Source organism: Ochlerotatus camptorhynchus, unplaced genomic scaffold (assembly GCF_037179485.1).
Source record: "Ochlerotatus camptorhynchus isolate MF236.1 unplaced genomic scaffold, CSIRO-AGI_Acam_v1.1 ptg000015l, whole genome shotgun sequence".
NCBI classification, from domain to species: Eukaryota; Metazoa; Arthropoda; class Insecta; order Diptera; family Culicidae; genus Ochlerotatus; species Ochlerotatus camptorhynchus.
The window spans coordinates 1,908,954-1,926,196 of NW_027040507.1; the positions used below are offsets into that span (position 1 = coordinate 1,908,954).

General features: G+C 42.2%; 1 protein-coding gene across 1 annotated transcript in view; it reads left to right on the forward strand.

Annotated features, from left to right (window-relative positions):
• Positions 1–17,243, forward strand: part of LOC135702060 (SPEG neighbor protein-like) — a 350,755-nt gene that overhangs the window by 282,818 nt on the left and 50,694 nt on the right. The window contains exon 6 of the mRNA XM_065223052.1: positions 14,896–15,023. Coding sequence (XP_065079124.1) covers positions 14,896–15,023 — 128 coding nt within the window. The remainder of the gene's footprint in view (positions 1–14,895; positions 15,024–17,243) is intronic.

The window sequence follows — 17,243 nt, forward strand, 5'->3', positions numbered from 1 at the left end:
CTCTTGAGTTTATGAAAGCCTCTTCAAGTGCTTTCCGTTTCCATCCCAGCTCCACCAACGCCGACGAATGAGCGTAAATAAGATAATGAGATTCAGTTCCAGTGGAAAATCGCCACCCAGAAGCACTTGAGTTTAATTAATGTCCTGGGAGTCAGAAGGTCTAAGCCACTGAGGCACTATAACGGCCTTGAGCGGGGTGACAAAAGCATAGCTTCCAGGAGGAAAAGTCACATCTTTCCGGATCTATGATTTTGGATTCGGTGCAGAAGCTGAGCGTCTTAGCCCATAAAATGCTCGATTGAGATTTAAACGATGAGTGTGTTCCATGGGTAGATCGATGGGGTTTCCTAACAGGTTAACGCCTCACCCGCAGCGGTAGAAGGTGTGTACCTAGTGATGCATGGAACCTGTAATGGAGATTTGTGTCAGATCCGTGAAAGTTATCTCTTGAGAATTTTCAAGCTAGTCTACGTGGTTTTATTCTGGCATATACCTAAACGATGCCATTATTGACATCGAAACCGGATGTACATAGCAACTATTCCGAAGTAGAGGCTGTGGGGTAAATTGGTTGTCTTAAAATTTGATCCATTTTTTCTGAATACTGTCTATAATTTCTTCTCATTTGGCTTGATAAAATTCCATGAGTTTTCCAGAACTTTAATGAAGGATTACAATCGAAAAATTAAAATTTTATTAATGCTGCTTGCTTTTGCCTTGACCTGGGCCCAGGTCAGATTCCTATCGACTTGCTTTATTTCCTTGTTGAGGCTCCGCCGCCATGAGCCCCTGGGTTTGCCTCTGCTGGAATGTCCTGCCGGACTTCAATCCAGCGCTTGCTTGGAGATTTCGTTTCCGCCCCGCCAAAGTGTGTGATCGACCCACTTCCACTTTCACTCTCGAATTACTGTTGCTATCGGCTTCTGATGACATCGTCCATGCTCGGCATTCGAGATCCAGTTGTGAGGCCACCAGGCACGAATTATATACCGCAGGCATCGGTTGATGAAGACCTGCAGCTTTTTAGTGTTCTCCGCTGATGCACACTACGTCTCGCTGGCGTATAACAACACAGATTTCACGTTCGAGTTGAAAATTCGGATTTTGGTGCGTTGACTTATCTGACTTCTTGCACTTTTGTCGCTCTTGGCCCCGCCGTCCGACGCTATTTGGCTGCCAAGATATTGGAAACTTTCGACCTTCTCCACTGCTTGCTCTGCTACCGTAAAGTTGAAAGGATTGCCCGTGTTGACATCCAACGATTTGGTCTTGTTGACGTTGATGGTGAGACCCGCCGCAGAGGAGCGTTCGGCTAGGTCATTGAGCTTACTCTGCATATCAGAGCGCCGTTGTGCTAGTAGAGCAACATCATCAGCCAAATCGAAGTCGTTGAGATGCTCCATGGTGATAGGCTGCCAAAGTAGCCCACGGTTCGTTACACGGTCAATTGCACCTACCATGATCTCGTCGATAACGATGAGTAACAGTGAAAGCCTGATACTGCGCTTCGATGAGGTTGACGATTTTATCCGGGACTCCCTTGCGTCTCAGGGCGCCCAACAGATTCTCGTGATTGAGCTTTTTCGTAAACAAAGAATACCAAATAAAGGGACTATTGGAATTCATTGACCTGCTCCAGGATGATGCGGAGCGTGACAATATGGTCCACACAAGATCTTCTCCTGTATCAGATTCAGGATAACTTTGCACAGAACTTTGAGAAAAATACACAATAACATGATGCCTCACCAATTGTCGCACACAGTCAGATCCCCCTTCTTTGGGACCTTCACTAAGATGCCCTGCATCTAGTCGGCCGGAAAAGTCGCGGTGTCCCAGATATTACAGAATAGTTGATGCAACATTTGTGCGGATAGCATGGGGTCAGCTTTGAGCATCTCTGCTGATATGCGATCGACCCCTGGAGCCTTGTTAGATTTCATGCTTCGGATAGCTGCTTCAATCTCCTGCCGTGATGGGGCCTCGGAATTGACGCGAGTGATGCGCCGCACCCTAGGTGGATCATGCCGAGATGTTGATGGCGGTTGGCCGTCGAAGCTTGAAGAAGTTGTTCGAAGTGCTCAGACCAGCGTTTCAGATGGTCAGTGGGGTCGGTAAGCAACTGTCCAGTCGTGTCCCAAGCAACACACATGTTCTATAACAGTTTATATAACCTTTATATGACTGGTTTTGGTTGTAAAGCAGTTTACTCAACATAATTCTCTGCATTTGTGTTACTTGGGGTCCTTCACTTGCATCCTCGGGTTCATCCTTGCTCCACTCAGGCGTCGTGAGATATCGTAGAGGAGGCGTATATCGCCAGTGTTTGCGGCTTTCTTCCCTTCGTCGGCCAGGGAGTGCACCCACGCTCGCTTGTCTCGTCTGCAAGAGCGATTGACTTCCTTTTCTAGAGCTGTTGAGGGGCTTCGTTCTTGGCTCCTCTGGTTCTCGCCCGCTCTATCGCGGTTTTTTGCTTTTCTACGCTCCTCAATCTTCCGCCAGGTTTCAACAGTGATCCACTTTTCGTCTGGGTGCGCAACTCACCCAGGTTGTTCTCGCTATAAAGGTATTCTTGATGGCTGTCCATTTTTCGTCTACGCTGCCACTTTCTGAAACGTCCGGAGCTCGAGTCTCAAGTTCTTCAACGAAAGACCTTTTTAACCGCTGGATCTTCAGGCGTGTATTGAACCGCCGCCCGAGTCTCTCCTCCCGTCGCTGCGTAGGTGAATCACGCCGATTAGAAGGTCGCAATGTCGGCGCTGCGTTTATTCCGGACATCAAGAAGGCTCCGTCTTCATTTTCGGCTGATGCAGATGTGGTCGATCTGATTTTCGGTTTGTCCATCACGGGAAAGCCACGTTACTTTGTGCACTGGCCGATGGGAGAAGAGCGAATCCCCGATCATCAGTCGTTATTTCCATTAAATTCTGCAAACAGCTCACCGTTTTCGGAGCCGAAGCTCATAGTCCGTGTTGTCGATGTTGATCTTTGCATTCAAGTCGCCAGTGTAGGTCTTGATGTCACCCTTTGGAACCTTATCCACGACGAATTACAATAGGAAAGCTATTTTTAAATACGTTTAAAATATATTATTTTGAGTGTTCACTCGGCTGTCGACAAAAGCAGGCCACTCTCGATGTGTGCCACGCGATCGTCTGACTGCAGCTTCTTCTGTATGGACACCCACTTTTTCTTCATGTCTTCCTCAGATTTGACCTCCTTCATAAAAGCGCAGTATTTTTCGATGGGCCTTAGTTCCGGTGTGTTGGGTACGAAAGTGACCCCGTTGGCTTCGTACCACTTCAAGACAACATTTGAATAGTGGCACGAAGCTTGATCCGGCCAGAATATCGTAGGGCCCTCGTGTTGCTTCAACAGAGGAAGCAGACGCTCCTGTAGACACTCCTTGAGGTGAATCTCCCAGTCCACTGTCACGAACGGCGCACCCCGTTTGCCACATGAGCAGATCGCTTGCCAAATCATGTATTTCTTGGCAAACTTTGAAAGTTTCTGCTTCCTTACTTCCTCTGGAACATCAAACTTGTGCTGGGCGGTGAAGAACAGTAGCCCTGGAAGCTTCCGGAATTCCGCCTTGACGTAACCCAAGTAACATTGAAAGCTTTATTGAGGTTTTAAAGCATACTACAAGTCTAAATCTTGGTCTACAGAACCCTCATAAAACCGAAATTGTTACTTGGGAAGTCTCATCATCCATGATGAGACAATGAGGCTTCGTCAGCATGTAGGTGTACAGTTTCTGAGGCCATGACTTTCCCACCGTATTTTTCCGTTCGTCACGATTTGGAGCCTACGTATGCAGTCCCTCCTGTTCCTTTGCTCTCTGAACGAAAGACTTGGATAGATTCTACTTTTTGGCCACATCCCTGACCGAAGCATTGGGATTCCGCTTAAACGCTTTCACGACACGCTTGTGATCCTGAGCACTAATAGAACATCCATTCTGACCGCATTTCTCCTTCCATTCGATGCTCAGAGTTTCGTAGTAACGTTAAATCACACGACTCACCGTTGACTGCACGATTCCGAGTTGTTTTCCGATGTGCCGATGAGAGAGTTGAGGATTTTTCAGGTGCTTGGGCAAAATCAACTCGCGACGTTGCTTTTCGGGTGACGCTACTTTTTCCAACTTTCGAAAAACTGACAGTGATAAAAATAGAGTGTAAACAATACACTCTAAACGACTTATACTCAAATTTTCAAGAGAAAGCGTTTTTTCTGTGATGCAATTTGATGTGGGACACCCTGTTGATTTGTGAGCTTCAGGCATGCATCACTGATCTGGACCAGTCAGATAAGCAAAGAACCGTTCAAATAATTTTAATGAAATTGCAAAAAGCTTACAGAAGTATCGATAAATTCACGGAAATCCCGGAATCTTCAGCAAAGCACCGATAGTATTTTTATTTATTTTTCCTTGTTTTGTTTTCCGTCGATCTTGTTTTCCGTGCTGAGCACCAATGCTACCGACGCCAGAGAGGCAGCTCCCACACCTGCACCCTACCTATCGACTCATCAACTCATGAACCGGGGACCAACGGCTTTACTTCCCTTCCGAAGAAAGGCGTGATCAGAGATGTAATGCCTCAAAACATCCTGGCGGCACCGACTGGGATTGAACTCAGGCCTGCTGGGGTGAGAGGTAATCACGCTTACCACTACACCATATTTACATCAAGGATATGTGAGAGTATTTTAAGAATTTTATGTGATTATCATGGAAATTTCAATATCTTCACAAATTGGCGAAAATTTGATTCGAGAACTTCAAGGCAGTTCCTTTAATTTAAAAACATGCTATATGTTCCTGAAATTCCAGAGATTTTCTAAGAAATTTAGAAACTATTAGATAGTGTAGTATATGTGACATGCAGAGTTGCGACCTATCACAATCACGATCTTCAAACAGCTGATGGTAGTAACGCTTTGTATATTCCTATCAATGTGCTCATCGAAGCTCTCTCCATGACCATCCATCAAGTTGACAAAAGAAGTAAAAAGCAACTGGTGAATGTCGTCTTCTGTTGTGATCCTTCGCCGATCTGGTCATTCCCGACAATCACGACACTCATTTGTGCTTGTTTTGAAGCAGTTGCTGCTCTGCTTGCTTATGTGAGTGTGTTGCTGAGTGAGCCCAACAGCTTCCGTTTAATGTTGCCTACTTTGTTTGGAGCTCATACAGTCGCGCCTGCCGAGACGAACTTGGAATGCGTTGGCATTGTTTTAATTTTCTTCTGTCGATTCGCTTTTTCTCATGATCGTACTGCAGAAGTCTTCACTGTTTTCGTTGTGCTTTTCATCATCAGCAGCGAGAGTAACGTTTTGCTTGTGAGCAGCGACTCCAACTGGTGATTGTTGTTTGCCATGGCTCTACCTCTCACTGCTTGACAAAACGTTCTGTCAGCGAAAGTCGGTTAATGCGTAGACGAGTGTCACGTGAGTGTCATGATATTTTGCATCACTGGTGACATGGTAGTAATTAAAGAAAAATCAATTAACCTTCATTTGGTGTGAAGTCCGCTAGTTGAATTTGGCAGCACTGAGCGTCTACGTACACGAATAGCTTATTGACAGATACGCACCGAGATTGGATTCAACTTGCTCTTCGGAAAGCTCCGAATACACGAATATGATCCATGCCTGTGTAGTGGCAATCGAAGATCGGCTTCGAAACGACTAATGCATAAGATGCGAAGTGAGGAAGATGAAATAAAGAATTAGAATAAGCCTTTGGGTTGGAAGAGTGCGATAAGATGTGTGAACTAGTCAATCGAGCCCGTTCAGACTAGCTATTCTGTTAACGATTTTTAAAGCGGACAGCCGCTGGTGTGGATCGCGGAAAAGTTTGGCTGGCGTCGCCTTTGACAGTGAACAATGGAAGAGGCTTGAAACCTCGACCAGTTCACGTCAGATAGTTTCATGGTATTTAGCAAAAACCTGAGTAAATCGAGAACGACCAGATAGCTTCAGAGCATCCCATTAAATTAAGAAAATTTGCAGAGACTTACAAAAGGTTCCTATAATGTTCAGCACAATTTCTAGAAAGTAAGGGAAGTCATAATACCATCAGGATGTGGGAGTATTTTAAGATTTGGATATGCTTATCAAGGGAATTTTGAGATCTTCAAAAATTGTCGAAAATTTAATGAAGTTGATTAGAGAACTTCAAAGCAATTCCACTAATTAAAAAAAAAGCAGTATCTTCAAAAATTCCAGCATAACATTTAGAAACTTTTCGGTAATTTCATGATATTCAGTGAAGTCCCGAGTACATCGAGGACGATCAGATAGTTTCAAAGTGGTGGGTTACTTGTTGGGTTAATGAAGGAAATTAGCAAAAAGTTTAGTGAGCCAAAAACATCATAAGCGGCAGGCAATTATGAATATTTAGTGAACCTCAGATAAGCATAGACGATTTCAGAAATATCCAGAGAAGTTCAAGGAAATTAGTGATGTATGCCAAAGTTCCGTGAGCGTTTATAAAATGAATCTTCTTTTTCTTCTTCTTTCCTTTATTTAACGTCGGTTTCTGTTCCGCAATCTAGTGCCAATCACCGCGGACATCGATTGCCATCCATTGAGGCAGCTTCCACACCTGCGCAGGATATCGCACCCATTCAACACACATGGGCCGGGACCAACACCCTGCGTTCACTTTGTGTTCTCCCAAAGTTTCCATGAAATTATTCCAAATTCCTGAAATTTTCCTAAAATCCCGTTAGAATTCGTTTCGAACGCTTCTTGAATGCTGAAAAAAATCACCGAAATATCTTAAGAATGCTTTTCTGAACTTCTTAGAAATATTCCTTGGAACGATGGGACTACCCTCTGAATTACATATTCTTTAATTCTTCTCAGTAAGACACCTTTTGGATTAAACCTCCGAATCTTCATTGAATTAATTTCAGGATTTCCTGTGAAATTCACTTCTTTCCTTTAACTCTACTCACATTGAAAGTTTTATAAGAATTCATTTGCAGTCGTCCTCACAAAAAATATCATTGGATTTCTTAAAATAGAGTTTACTCTTGGAATACTTTTTCGAATTCCTTTGAAGAATAAGTCCTCTGGAGTTTTACTCAGATGTAATTGTTATCTTCCATTTAGCATACTAAATTTCGAAGGAATTGTTCTCCGCCACAAACTTGTTGAAACAATCCTCAGATTGCCGTTGGTTTTTCCTTTGGGGTTCCCCAAAGGGTTCTGTTCTGAATTGTCATGGAATAATCATCAGAAATTTCAATGAGCTTTGATTAAAATACACTTTGAATTCAATTCAGATTTTTTTAAAGTTCTACTCAAAAGTATCTCAGGTTTCGTATGAAATCTATTATTCCTTAGAACTACCTTAAAAGAAGATTACGCTTAGTTTTTTCCTCAAAGATTTTGTTTCCCCCTTTTTTGGAATGATCTTTTGACATTATAATCAAATTCAATGAGCATTCAAATCTGTGCAGGGGATTTAACTCCCGGTTCTAGAAAATTTATTGAAGTACAGTCAATTTTAGCCCAGAATTACAAAATCTTCATCAAGTTTAAAATTTCCGGAAAATTTGTATATTCCGAACCAGAATAAAAAAAAAACATTTCAAGCTACTGATTTTTTTTAAATGTTCTATTAAAATCGATTACTGAATAAAAATTATCAGGAAAATTTGGATTTAAGTTCTGCCACCGAGTCCTAGTCCTGACTATTTCAAACTAAGGGAGGAGGGTTTTTCAGTATTCAAAGGAACACATCTTAGTCCTTGTTGCTTTTTACGTAGGTCCACGTCTGTGGTTTGTATATGGGGGTACACTTTGTGAAAACCAAAAATATAACATGTAACAGAATTATGAAAGATTTTGAACTTTAATAGCTCAGCTGCCTCTTGACCAATTTCAATAATTTTATCACCAATCGATCAGAAATATGTCTACGCATCTGTTAATTTAAGACTTTATAATTTCTAAACATTTCACTATTGAAAATTTCACGAATGTGCAAATGTTCTTATTATTGATAAAATTATCACCGATTGCCTTCGAAAAGCGATTTCCCTAACACAGATTTCAAAGTCGAATTCCATCCGGTCTCACCAAACGGTGTTTATCCAATCACCACGTGGTGAGTGGTAGTATTCTCCAGTTCACAACGAAAGGCTCCCCGCAAGCAGCTAGCTATCAAGGCTGGCCTCAACCGCTGATCGGATTCAGTTCTATTACCGTGTGGTGGTGTCTGGTCGTCGGCATCATCATCATCATCATCAGCAGCAGCAGCAGCAGCAGCAGAGCTTGCGGTGCGTGGCGTTGAACATTGTTCTCCAGTACACAACGAAAGGCAGCCTTCAAGCAGCGAGCTACAGCCCACATGAGCTTCCATAGAAAGAGGAAGAAGCCGCACCGCTATTGATTGGAATCAGTAGCTCTTCGTGAGTCACTGTGGGCCATCTATGCCAAGCGCGTCACCCTCATTCCTAACAACATACAGCTCACCAGCCTCATCTGTGTTTAACACCCTAATAGCTCATCATTACTCATCCATCAGGGCAAAACGGTCCTTTTGAGGACCACCATAAATTTGTAAAAGAGTATTTTCTGGACATTTGTCAAGGTAATCAATCGGATGTCAGTTCTCATATCAAGGTTAGAGTTGTTATTAGGGCGTAACAGCTTTTTTAAACCATTACTTATTTCGATAATGTCTTAAAAGTTGAAGCTCACCCACGTAAATCAACATCACCATCAGGTAGGATAAGACTTCTCCTACCCAGCGGTTTGCGTAGGCGTGCCTTGAATTCATAAAAATCATCGAGGGAAGTCATTGATTACAAAAGCTGTTACGCCTAACTCCAGCTCTATTTAGATACGTTTAAATCTAACATACCATGCACTTCAAGGCAACATTGGAGGTGCCATTTCAAAAACCAAAGTCGCTCGCGGCATGCAAGTGGTCTGATTTTGATCCAGAGATGATGGATTTCAAGTCTCAATACGCCAATCGATAGGATTTTTTCTACGAATCTGTTAAAATTAAGACTGAAATTTTTAAATGTCGCTTTTGAAAATTGCACGAATGTACAACTGTTGCTATAATAATTCAAATTTTAAATTGCTTCCGAAAAGCGATTTCCCTAACACAGATTTCAAAGTCGAATTCCATCCGGTCTCACCAAACGGTGTTTATTCAATCACCGCGTAGTGAGTGTTGGTGTTCTCCAGTACACAACGAAAGGCTGCCTGCAAGCAGCGAGCTGCAGCCCACATGGTCTTCCATAGAAGAAGGAAGAAGCCACACCGCTATTGTTCGGAATCAGAAGCTCTTCGTGAGTCACTGTGGGTCATCTTTGTCAAGCGCGTCATACTAAAGAGTATAAACAGAGAGAACCCCGCTCAAATTCCTATTCCTACACAAAACACAAGCTCCTGCTGCAATTAACAAATAAGATTTATTATATAAGACCACGTAGTCCTACATCACTATTGCGTACAACCCCATAGGGATGTCCCTTGTAGTTATTTATGCCTTGTTAATAGTGACAAGACTGGACTTTGTCCATCGAGGATGATCTTGAAACAAGGAAACAATTACATAGTAAGTTGGTCTTCATCCATGTGATTCCTAATTTTCTATTCGTTGTTCCCTAGTTTGAAATGGTTAAAACTAGGGTTCTGATGCATGGTCAGTGTCAGTGTCATTCCTTAATTTTGTTGCTAAGGAATCCAATTTTGACTTGCAAAGGGGCGCGCCTTTGGAGGGTGTTTCAACACTCCGAAGGGTATAAATAGCGGTACCTTTCAATAAGAATCGGTTCCTTCCAATGAAGGCAAGAATGACTGCTTACTGAGCAGTAGACCGTTGGTTCAATCACAAACTCGTTCGCGTTATATGATCGTTAGGACATCAATTCAGCTTATCGTTTATCAAAACGAACCCTGCTGTAATCCCAACCCTCCTACCCAACATCCATCGAATTTTCAAAGCTTTAGTGTTCGATACAAAAACAAAACTAAGCAGCGGTTAATCTCTTGAAACGTATTATGGTGAAGGATATGATTGATGTCTGCGAGCTGGAGGCCCTCTCTAAATTAGGGGCCCTGACTTAGCCCACCACCGCCCTACCGTTAATGCGGCACTAACGTAGCGCAACCAACATCCGTCTATGAGATAAATCAACCGACTCGCATAGCTAGCTGATATAGCTTCCTCCATGTGAAATGCCATTCGAAAACATGAAACACGCAATTCTCAGCGAGATCTACATACAAAAAATCCCCAAAACCCAATATCGCAGGCACTGAATCCGAACAGTAGCAGAGCGAGCAGTGCATCAAGCTGTTCTGTCAACAGAGCGGCACCACTCGATTGGAAATCAACCACACCACCTATGGCGACCAGACTGACAAGCTCTCTTGAATAGAACGGCCACCCGCGCACTCCTCATTGAAATCCCGTGTGTCAATATAGTGTCTACGCTCATCTGATAGAAATGTGTGGCCAAGGGATGAAGCTTCCACATGGGGCCCGCTGATTCGGCATCAGCGGAACACCACGCGAGTTCGGTCGTGTGTAAACACATAACTTTTCCGCTAACTGTCCACATAATGAAACGAGTGGCCTGCCGGTCCCGGACAATAAATCTCTATTTAGCGTTGCTTTGCGGTGAATTAATGGTTGCAATGCTATATTTTCACAACCTATCTCTAGAGACAGGGAGAAAGGTCTGGTTTCCGCTTTCACCAGCAATTTCCCACAGAATTGAACTGGGCATGGCGTAGGAAAGGGGGGGGAGTAATTCTGCCGGTGACACTCAACCGAGATGGTGCAATTTTTGGTTTCTTCCTCGCCGGACCCTAGATCTTCTAATTACAAATCAAGATTTATGTTGCTGGGGTGCGGGGTTTTGTTTATTTCAGTATCCGTACTTTTTTGTCTGGCCTACACGCTTTGTTCGTTACCAACCATTTAAAAACGACACGAAAATAACGATTTCCCTTTACTCTCTCAACCGCCCGACGACAACACACAATGGATCCCTCCATCCATGAACGACCTCGTTAAAAAGTAGTTAAAGTATCTTTCTCATTTACAAAGTTTTTCCTCCGCACCGGCTGCTGATGGCTGGTTCTTTCCAAACAGCAGCACCAGTCAAGTCACCGTTGTTGGCGAGCTTCTGAGAAGGATTACTTACGTTCAGAAATGGTAATGTCCAGCACGCAGGCCAGGGATAAACCTTCGCACAAAGAAGGGAGCACTTTTAAATGGTGTTTTGAGCTGGATTAACGATTTCACGGTGCTTTGTCGACAAGGGTTTTTCAAGATGACGACATAATCGGTGGGAAAATGTCGTTTTTCTAGCCGGGGTAATGTCCGAGGTAGGTGGTAGGCATCACTAATTAGTGTTGGACAACGGTGGAAAAAAATTGAGCTAGGCTTTTCACACCATCGGTGGACTGCTGAAAGGGTCCCGTGGGTCTTTGGGGTTTCCTGGTGTGTACACTGAAACAAATCGGCACGGTACGGTTTATTGTATCCATCTCAGAAGGTTTATTCATTCTATGTAATGATTGATGGGTTCCAATAGATTATCAGTTAAAAACTGTGACTGCGATATGGAATGGAGTCGAGTTTCGAACGCCTTTGGATACGGTTGTGTCTTAAGTTTCTTCTCTGTTTTGTGCGTGCATTAGCTTTCATAGTTTTCGGCTGCATTTGTCGGATTAGCGCTCGCTTTCCGAGAAGTTTTAGAATCGAGAAAGAAAACATGATTCATCATGTTTGCAAGCAACAGAAGATTTGACGCTATCTGCGTTGTTTGATTGAGTGTCGGAGATTGTAAGTAATCTGAAGGATGCATCGCTGGATACGCCCAAGACTGGACGGGCAGAAGCTGGTGGCCGTGAACAGTTCTTGGGGAAAGCACTAGATGCGACCCTCCTCCCAGATGACCATGGCAATACAGGAAGTATTGGTATTGGAAGGTAATTGCTATGCGATATTTTTGCAAACATTGACAGATAGCGGACATCAAGAACCAGTGGAGGTGCCGGGCAAAGGTGTTATATCCTAGACAAATGGTAAGTTACAAATTCACTGTTGTCGTTGTTGTAAACGCCGTCGTAGTCGTAGGCAGTACCGTTAGTATATTTAAAATTAACCACCAATCGCTGAAAATATGAATTATTGCGTATTTCTATTGTTCATTACATGCCAAGTGAAATTCGAGAACGTAATTTCATTTGAATAGCTTGTTCAACTAGGTCTTAAACAATCGTCACGTCGGTCATAGCTTGTTATGATTACCTGAACCATGCGTAAAGAGAAAATCGAAACATTTAACGTCGCGTGAAAATGGATCTTAATGAAGGCCTCTTTCATAGCTTTTAGTTTAAGGATTTCAAAGATCGTCGGTTGCAGTGGCTTGCTTACTGAGCAGAAAAACGCGGTCCCAGATCCTTTCATATTAAAAATGTATGGTTAGATCGCTTGTTTATCGAATATTTCGTAAAACTTTTCGTTGTCGTCGGTGCTGGGTCTGAATAGTCATAAAAACTTGAGTAACGCTATAATGTGATATGAGGGGCTCGGCGGCCTTAGAGCAACCGGTTTTGCTTACTGAGCAGAACATCATGAGTCTAATCTCAAGCCCATCCACATTCAAGATTCGTCAATCGTTTTATTTGTCAACATGACTACATGGTAATAACAGCAACTCGATGATAAAAAAAGGAGCCTTGTGGCAAACGTTTTTTCTTACTGAGCAGAAGACCGTGGGTTCAATCCCAAGCTCGTTCACGTTATATGATTTATAGGACATCAATTCAGCTTATCGTTTACCAAAACGAACCCTAGTGCACACCCAACCCAACCCTTTTACCAAACATCCCAGTAATTCCTCGTGGAAGTGCAGAGGTTTTCTCGGCTTCCATCAAAGCGAGTGTCACGTCAACACATTCCTACCCCTTCCTTTCTTGACCTGTGTTCGGGCGCGGCCGGCGCTGGTATTGCCTAGTTTGAGATCACCAGTTTTTACACATTGAGGATGATTGCTAGCCCCAAGCATCGCCTATATTGGTTCTCTGTGTAATTACAGCTGGTCTGGCAATAACAGAGTAGCAACCGTGGGCGGTCAATCATGCTCATGCTCATGCTCATGCTTACCTATCTGAAATTTAAATGAAGCTCCTGTCCTTCAATTTCCTTGAAATTATCGCGATTCTTCTGATGTTTTCGGTATTACCCTGACATGAACCAGCCCGGAAAACCCTTAAATTTCTCTGAAATTATCTGAAAGTTTTTTAAAAGTTCCTTGAAATTCCCGGAACTTCACACGGGTTCTTGTTTTTTCCCTGAAGTTTATGGAACTGTCCTGAATTTATCGGAACTTCGCTTACTGATTTTAAAACTTCCCTAAAAATCTGTACTTCCCTTAAGCTTTCGAAGCTTCCCTGAACAGTACCGTATTAAAGGTAAGGCGATGGTGGGCTATGGCCAGGGACTCCAATTTCAATGAAGTGCGCGCGATATTCATTCCACACTTCAGGTTGATGCAAGGTTTTTATCTCAAGATGGCAGGATGACAATTATTTTAAAGACCACCAATAAATCGAAGATATCAATAAAGTCTTCTGGAATTCAAACAAATAAAAGAAAATGCAGATTATATCTTCCATCCCTCTTTACATGCCACATTGGCAACTGACAGGAAGAAAACTACCATGTTTGTTAATCTATTACCCAAATTTGGGTAATAGATTAACAAACATGGTAAGAAAAAAAAAACACTGAAGATTGAGTTTAAAAAACTCAAAAATTAAAAAAAAAAATTAAAAAATATGGTTTTAACTTAATTTTGGATAAAAATCATAGCAACCTGCGCTGCCTTTCATGCTCTCATTTTTGTGTGCTTCATCACCTTCGTTTGTGGATTACTCAAAATTGAGTTTTTATCTTTAATTTAATTTTACCCCATGGAAGCCACATGATGAGTGAAAGTGAAGTCAATTTTTAAACAAACTTCAAAGTACCCATTATTGGGTAAAAAAGTCCTATTTAAAAGAAAAGTGGGTTAACTCATTAAATAAGCAATTTGTTTACCCATTAATGAGTATCTTTTTCCCATTAATGGGTAACAGTTACGCATTAATGAAAAAAAAACTTCTAATACTAGTTTAGCCACTTTTCTTCAAAATGGAACTTTTTTACTTATTGATTGGTACTTTCAAGTTAGCGTGTTGGGTACCTCGTTCCCCAGCAACATGTGAAAAGGCATACATACCAAATGTAAGCAATGCATTTAAACGTCGGTTGTTCCAGAATTGCAACAAGCCCACTCAATTAATGATAATTAGTTCATTTGTTGTTGATTGTCATTGACTTTCAATGTGATATGAGTAATGTCATGTTGTTTCGACTTTGTTTTGTAACAAATATGTTTATCGATACCAGAATAAGGTATCGCATAATATACAGCTTTTCTTTTCCTCAATTGAATTTTGATTTTAGCTGCAGATCCTTTATTCCATGGTAAATTTTAAACTTGTAAATATGGGGAAAAATATGAGGATGCTCATGGCCTACGGAATTCACCTATATTACTCGTCAATAGAACTGTTGTATGTTAAATTTCAATAGAATTAGAAGCCACATAAGTACATACCCCTCCCAATTCACCATCCACGCGGCCAGAACCCGGTGAGAAAATTTGAATTACCGCTTCCCAATGAAACCACACGCACCCGAAATTGCAAACCCAAGTCACAAATTTTGTCAGCTGATTGCAAATGCATTAAACATAACCACCAGCTCCAGCGTCCGTTGGATCTAACAAACGATTCCACACAGCTCAGACGCGTTCTAATTCTGTTCATGTTCGCTCTCTTTTCACTCACTTGCAGAACCCATCACAACGATAGTCGGTGGTCCGGATCTGTACATCGACACCGGTTCGACGGTGAACCTGACCTGCATCGTGCGACATCTGCCGGAACCGCCACCGCTGATTTTGTGGACGCACAATGGCGAGGTGAGTACAAGCACGATACGAACCCTTCACCCGCAGCATCCGCATGGTGTGTTGTGACCTTTTGCTCTGATTTAGTTTGGACGTCAATCACTCACACATCACACATTCATGTTACCGCTATAGCTATGCGGCTCTGCAGAGCCCAGCTGGGTACCGTAGGAGCCACAGATTGATTTCTCTAGCACCGGACAACCAGAACGGACGAACACTGACCGAACGTGACACGTTAACTATCAGGTGATCAGCAAGCAAATTTGACTCATGGCACCGTTGGAGGTAGTTCCGAATTCTTGTTTTCCATTAATTGCACGACATTGGGTTCATCCTACTCTGAAGGTTCGCTCCAAACTGCGCTGGACACAAGTTGTAGCGAAAGCATTATCGTTCCGAAAGGATTTCGTTGACTTTGCAGAGAAATTTTCCAGCTTACCGCATTAGCTGCGGAATAACGACGACTTGGACGTGGTGGGACATTAGCAGCTGCATTTATTGCAAAGAATGACCGACTGGTAGATGGTGGTGGTGGTGGTGGAAATTAAGTCGATTAGCAGGGTCTAAACTACAGCTTTCGTTTGCGATGAAATTCGTTCGGGGGAGCCGGAATAATCACATTATTGTTGTGGACGAATAGTGGTCCTTGAGTCCACAGCCATGTCATGTGATGTCATTCGTTTTTGTCATTTACCATCACATGCCATCACAAGCGTTTCAATCCATTGTGGAAGAATTGCGTTTATTTTGAAAATTTTCACTGTTATGTACGAGTAAAATAACAAATAAGTTCAGTATTCATCGACGAATTAGGTTCTGCAGCGTTCATCGAAAGAGCTTTTTGACAGTTCAGTGGCACTGTTAACAGGCACTTAGATTTTTTTCGGAAAACATAATTTTAAACCCTCCGAATTTTTATTTGAAAAATACCGAGATTTTCCAAAAATTAAGATTTTCTAAGGGTAATACCCCGTTAATTTAAAAACCGGTGTATATTTCAAAAGAAGTGGGTCACCAGTCCAAATAACTTCACCGAAGAAACCTACCCTCAAAAACGTCAATGAAGATGAGAAAAGACTTTGGACCGTATTTTTTTCCAGAACAACCCCACTGTGCGACGGTGCAAAACCTTATACGCGTTTGTTGTTCTTCATTATTGCTTGTGTTTCAAACCCAAAATAGTCAGTCGGAAGCGATCCACAACGGCAAAAAAAAAACAAATTCATTTCGACAAAATGATTATTTTGAATGTCATCGAGTAAAGCAGTACCCAAATAACATGGCAAGTTTTATCGAGGTTTAACCCTCCGTTACTCGCGCCAACTTTTGTAACACGAGTACTCGCGCGTTGTACTTTGTACAACAGTGTGAGTTTTCCATTTCCATTTTACAGCCGAGCTACCAATCGATATGAAACCAACGGGTATTCCTTAAAAAACTTGATTTTAACAAAACAAGCTAAACTTTGATCACAGTTAACCCGCAAAAAATGCGGATAATAGAGAAAATGTGAATGCAAACCGCGTAAACGGTGTGGAACATGGAAAATCTCGAGATCCCGACCAGATAGAAAGTTGCTGTTTTCGGCAAAGTTGTTTTAGAGATCATAACCTTTTCGCTGGTGGAGAGTAGTTCAGAATTTTCTCACTACGTAGCACTAGAATACATGTGAAATTATCGCATGTGATATATCTCGAGATCATGACCAGATAGAAAGTTACTGTCATCGACAAAGATGTTGATGAGATCAAAGCCTATTTCTTGGTGCACAATAGATCAAAATTTTCTCAATACGCGGCGCTAGTATACACGTGAAATTTTCATATAAAATATCTCGAGATTCTGACCAGATAGAAAGTTACTGTCTTCGGCAAAGTTGTTCCGAAGGTCAAGGCTTTTTCGTTGATGTACAGTAGTTCAGAATTTTTTCACTTCGTGGCGTTAGTATACATGTAAAATTCTCGCATGTATAAAATATCTCTAGATCCTTACCAGATAAAAAGTTACTGACTTCGGCAAAGTTTTTAAGGAAGCCAAGATCTTTTTGTTAGAGGAGTAGTTCAGAAAATTCTCACTACGTGACGCTAGTTTATACGTGCAATTTTCGCACATACAATAGCTCGAGATCCTGAGCAGATAGAAAGTTACTGTCTGCGGCAAACTTGTTCAGGGGGTCAAGTATTTTTGGCTGGTGGACAGTAGTTCAGAAGTTTTTCACTGCGCGGCGCT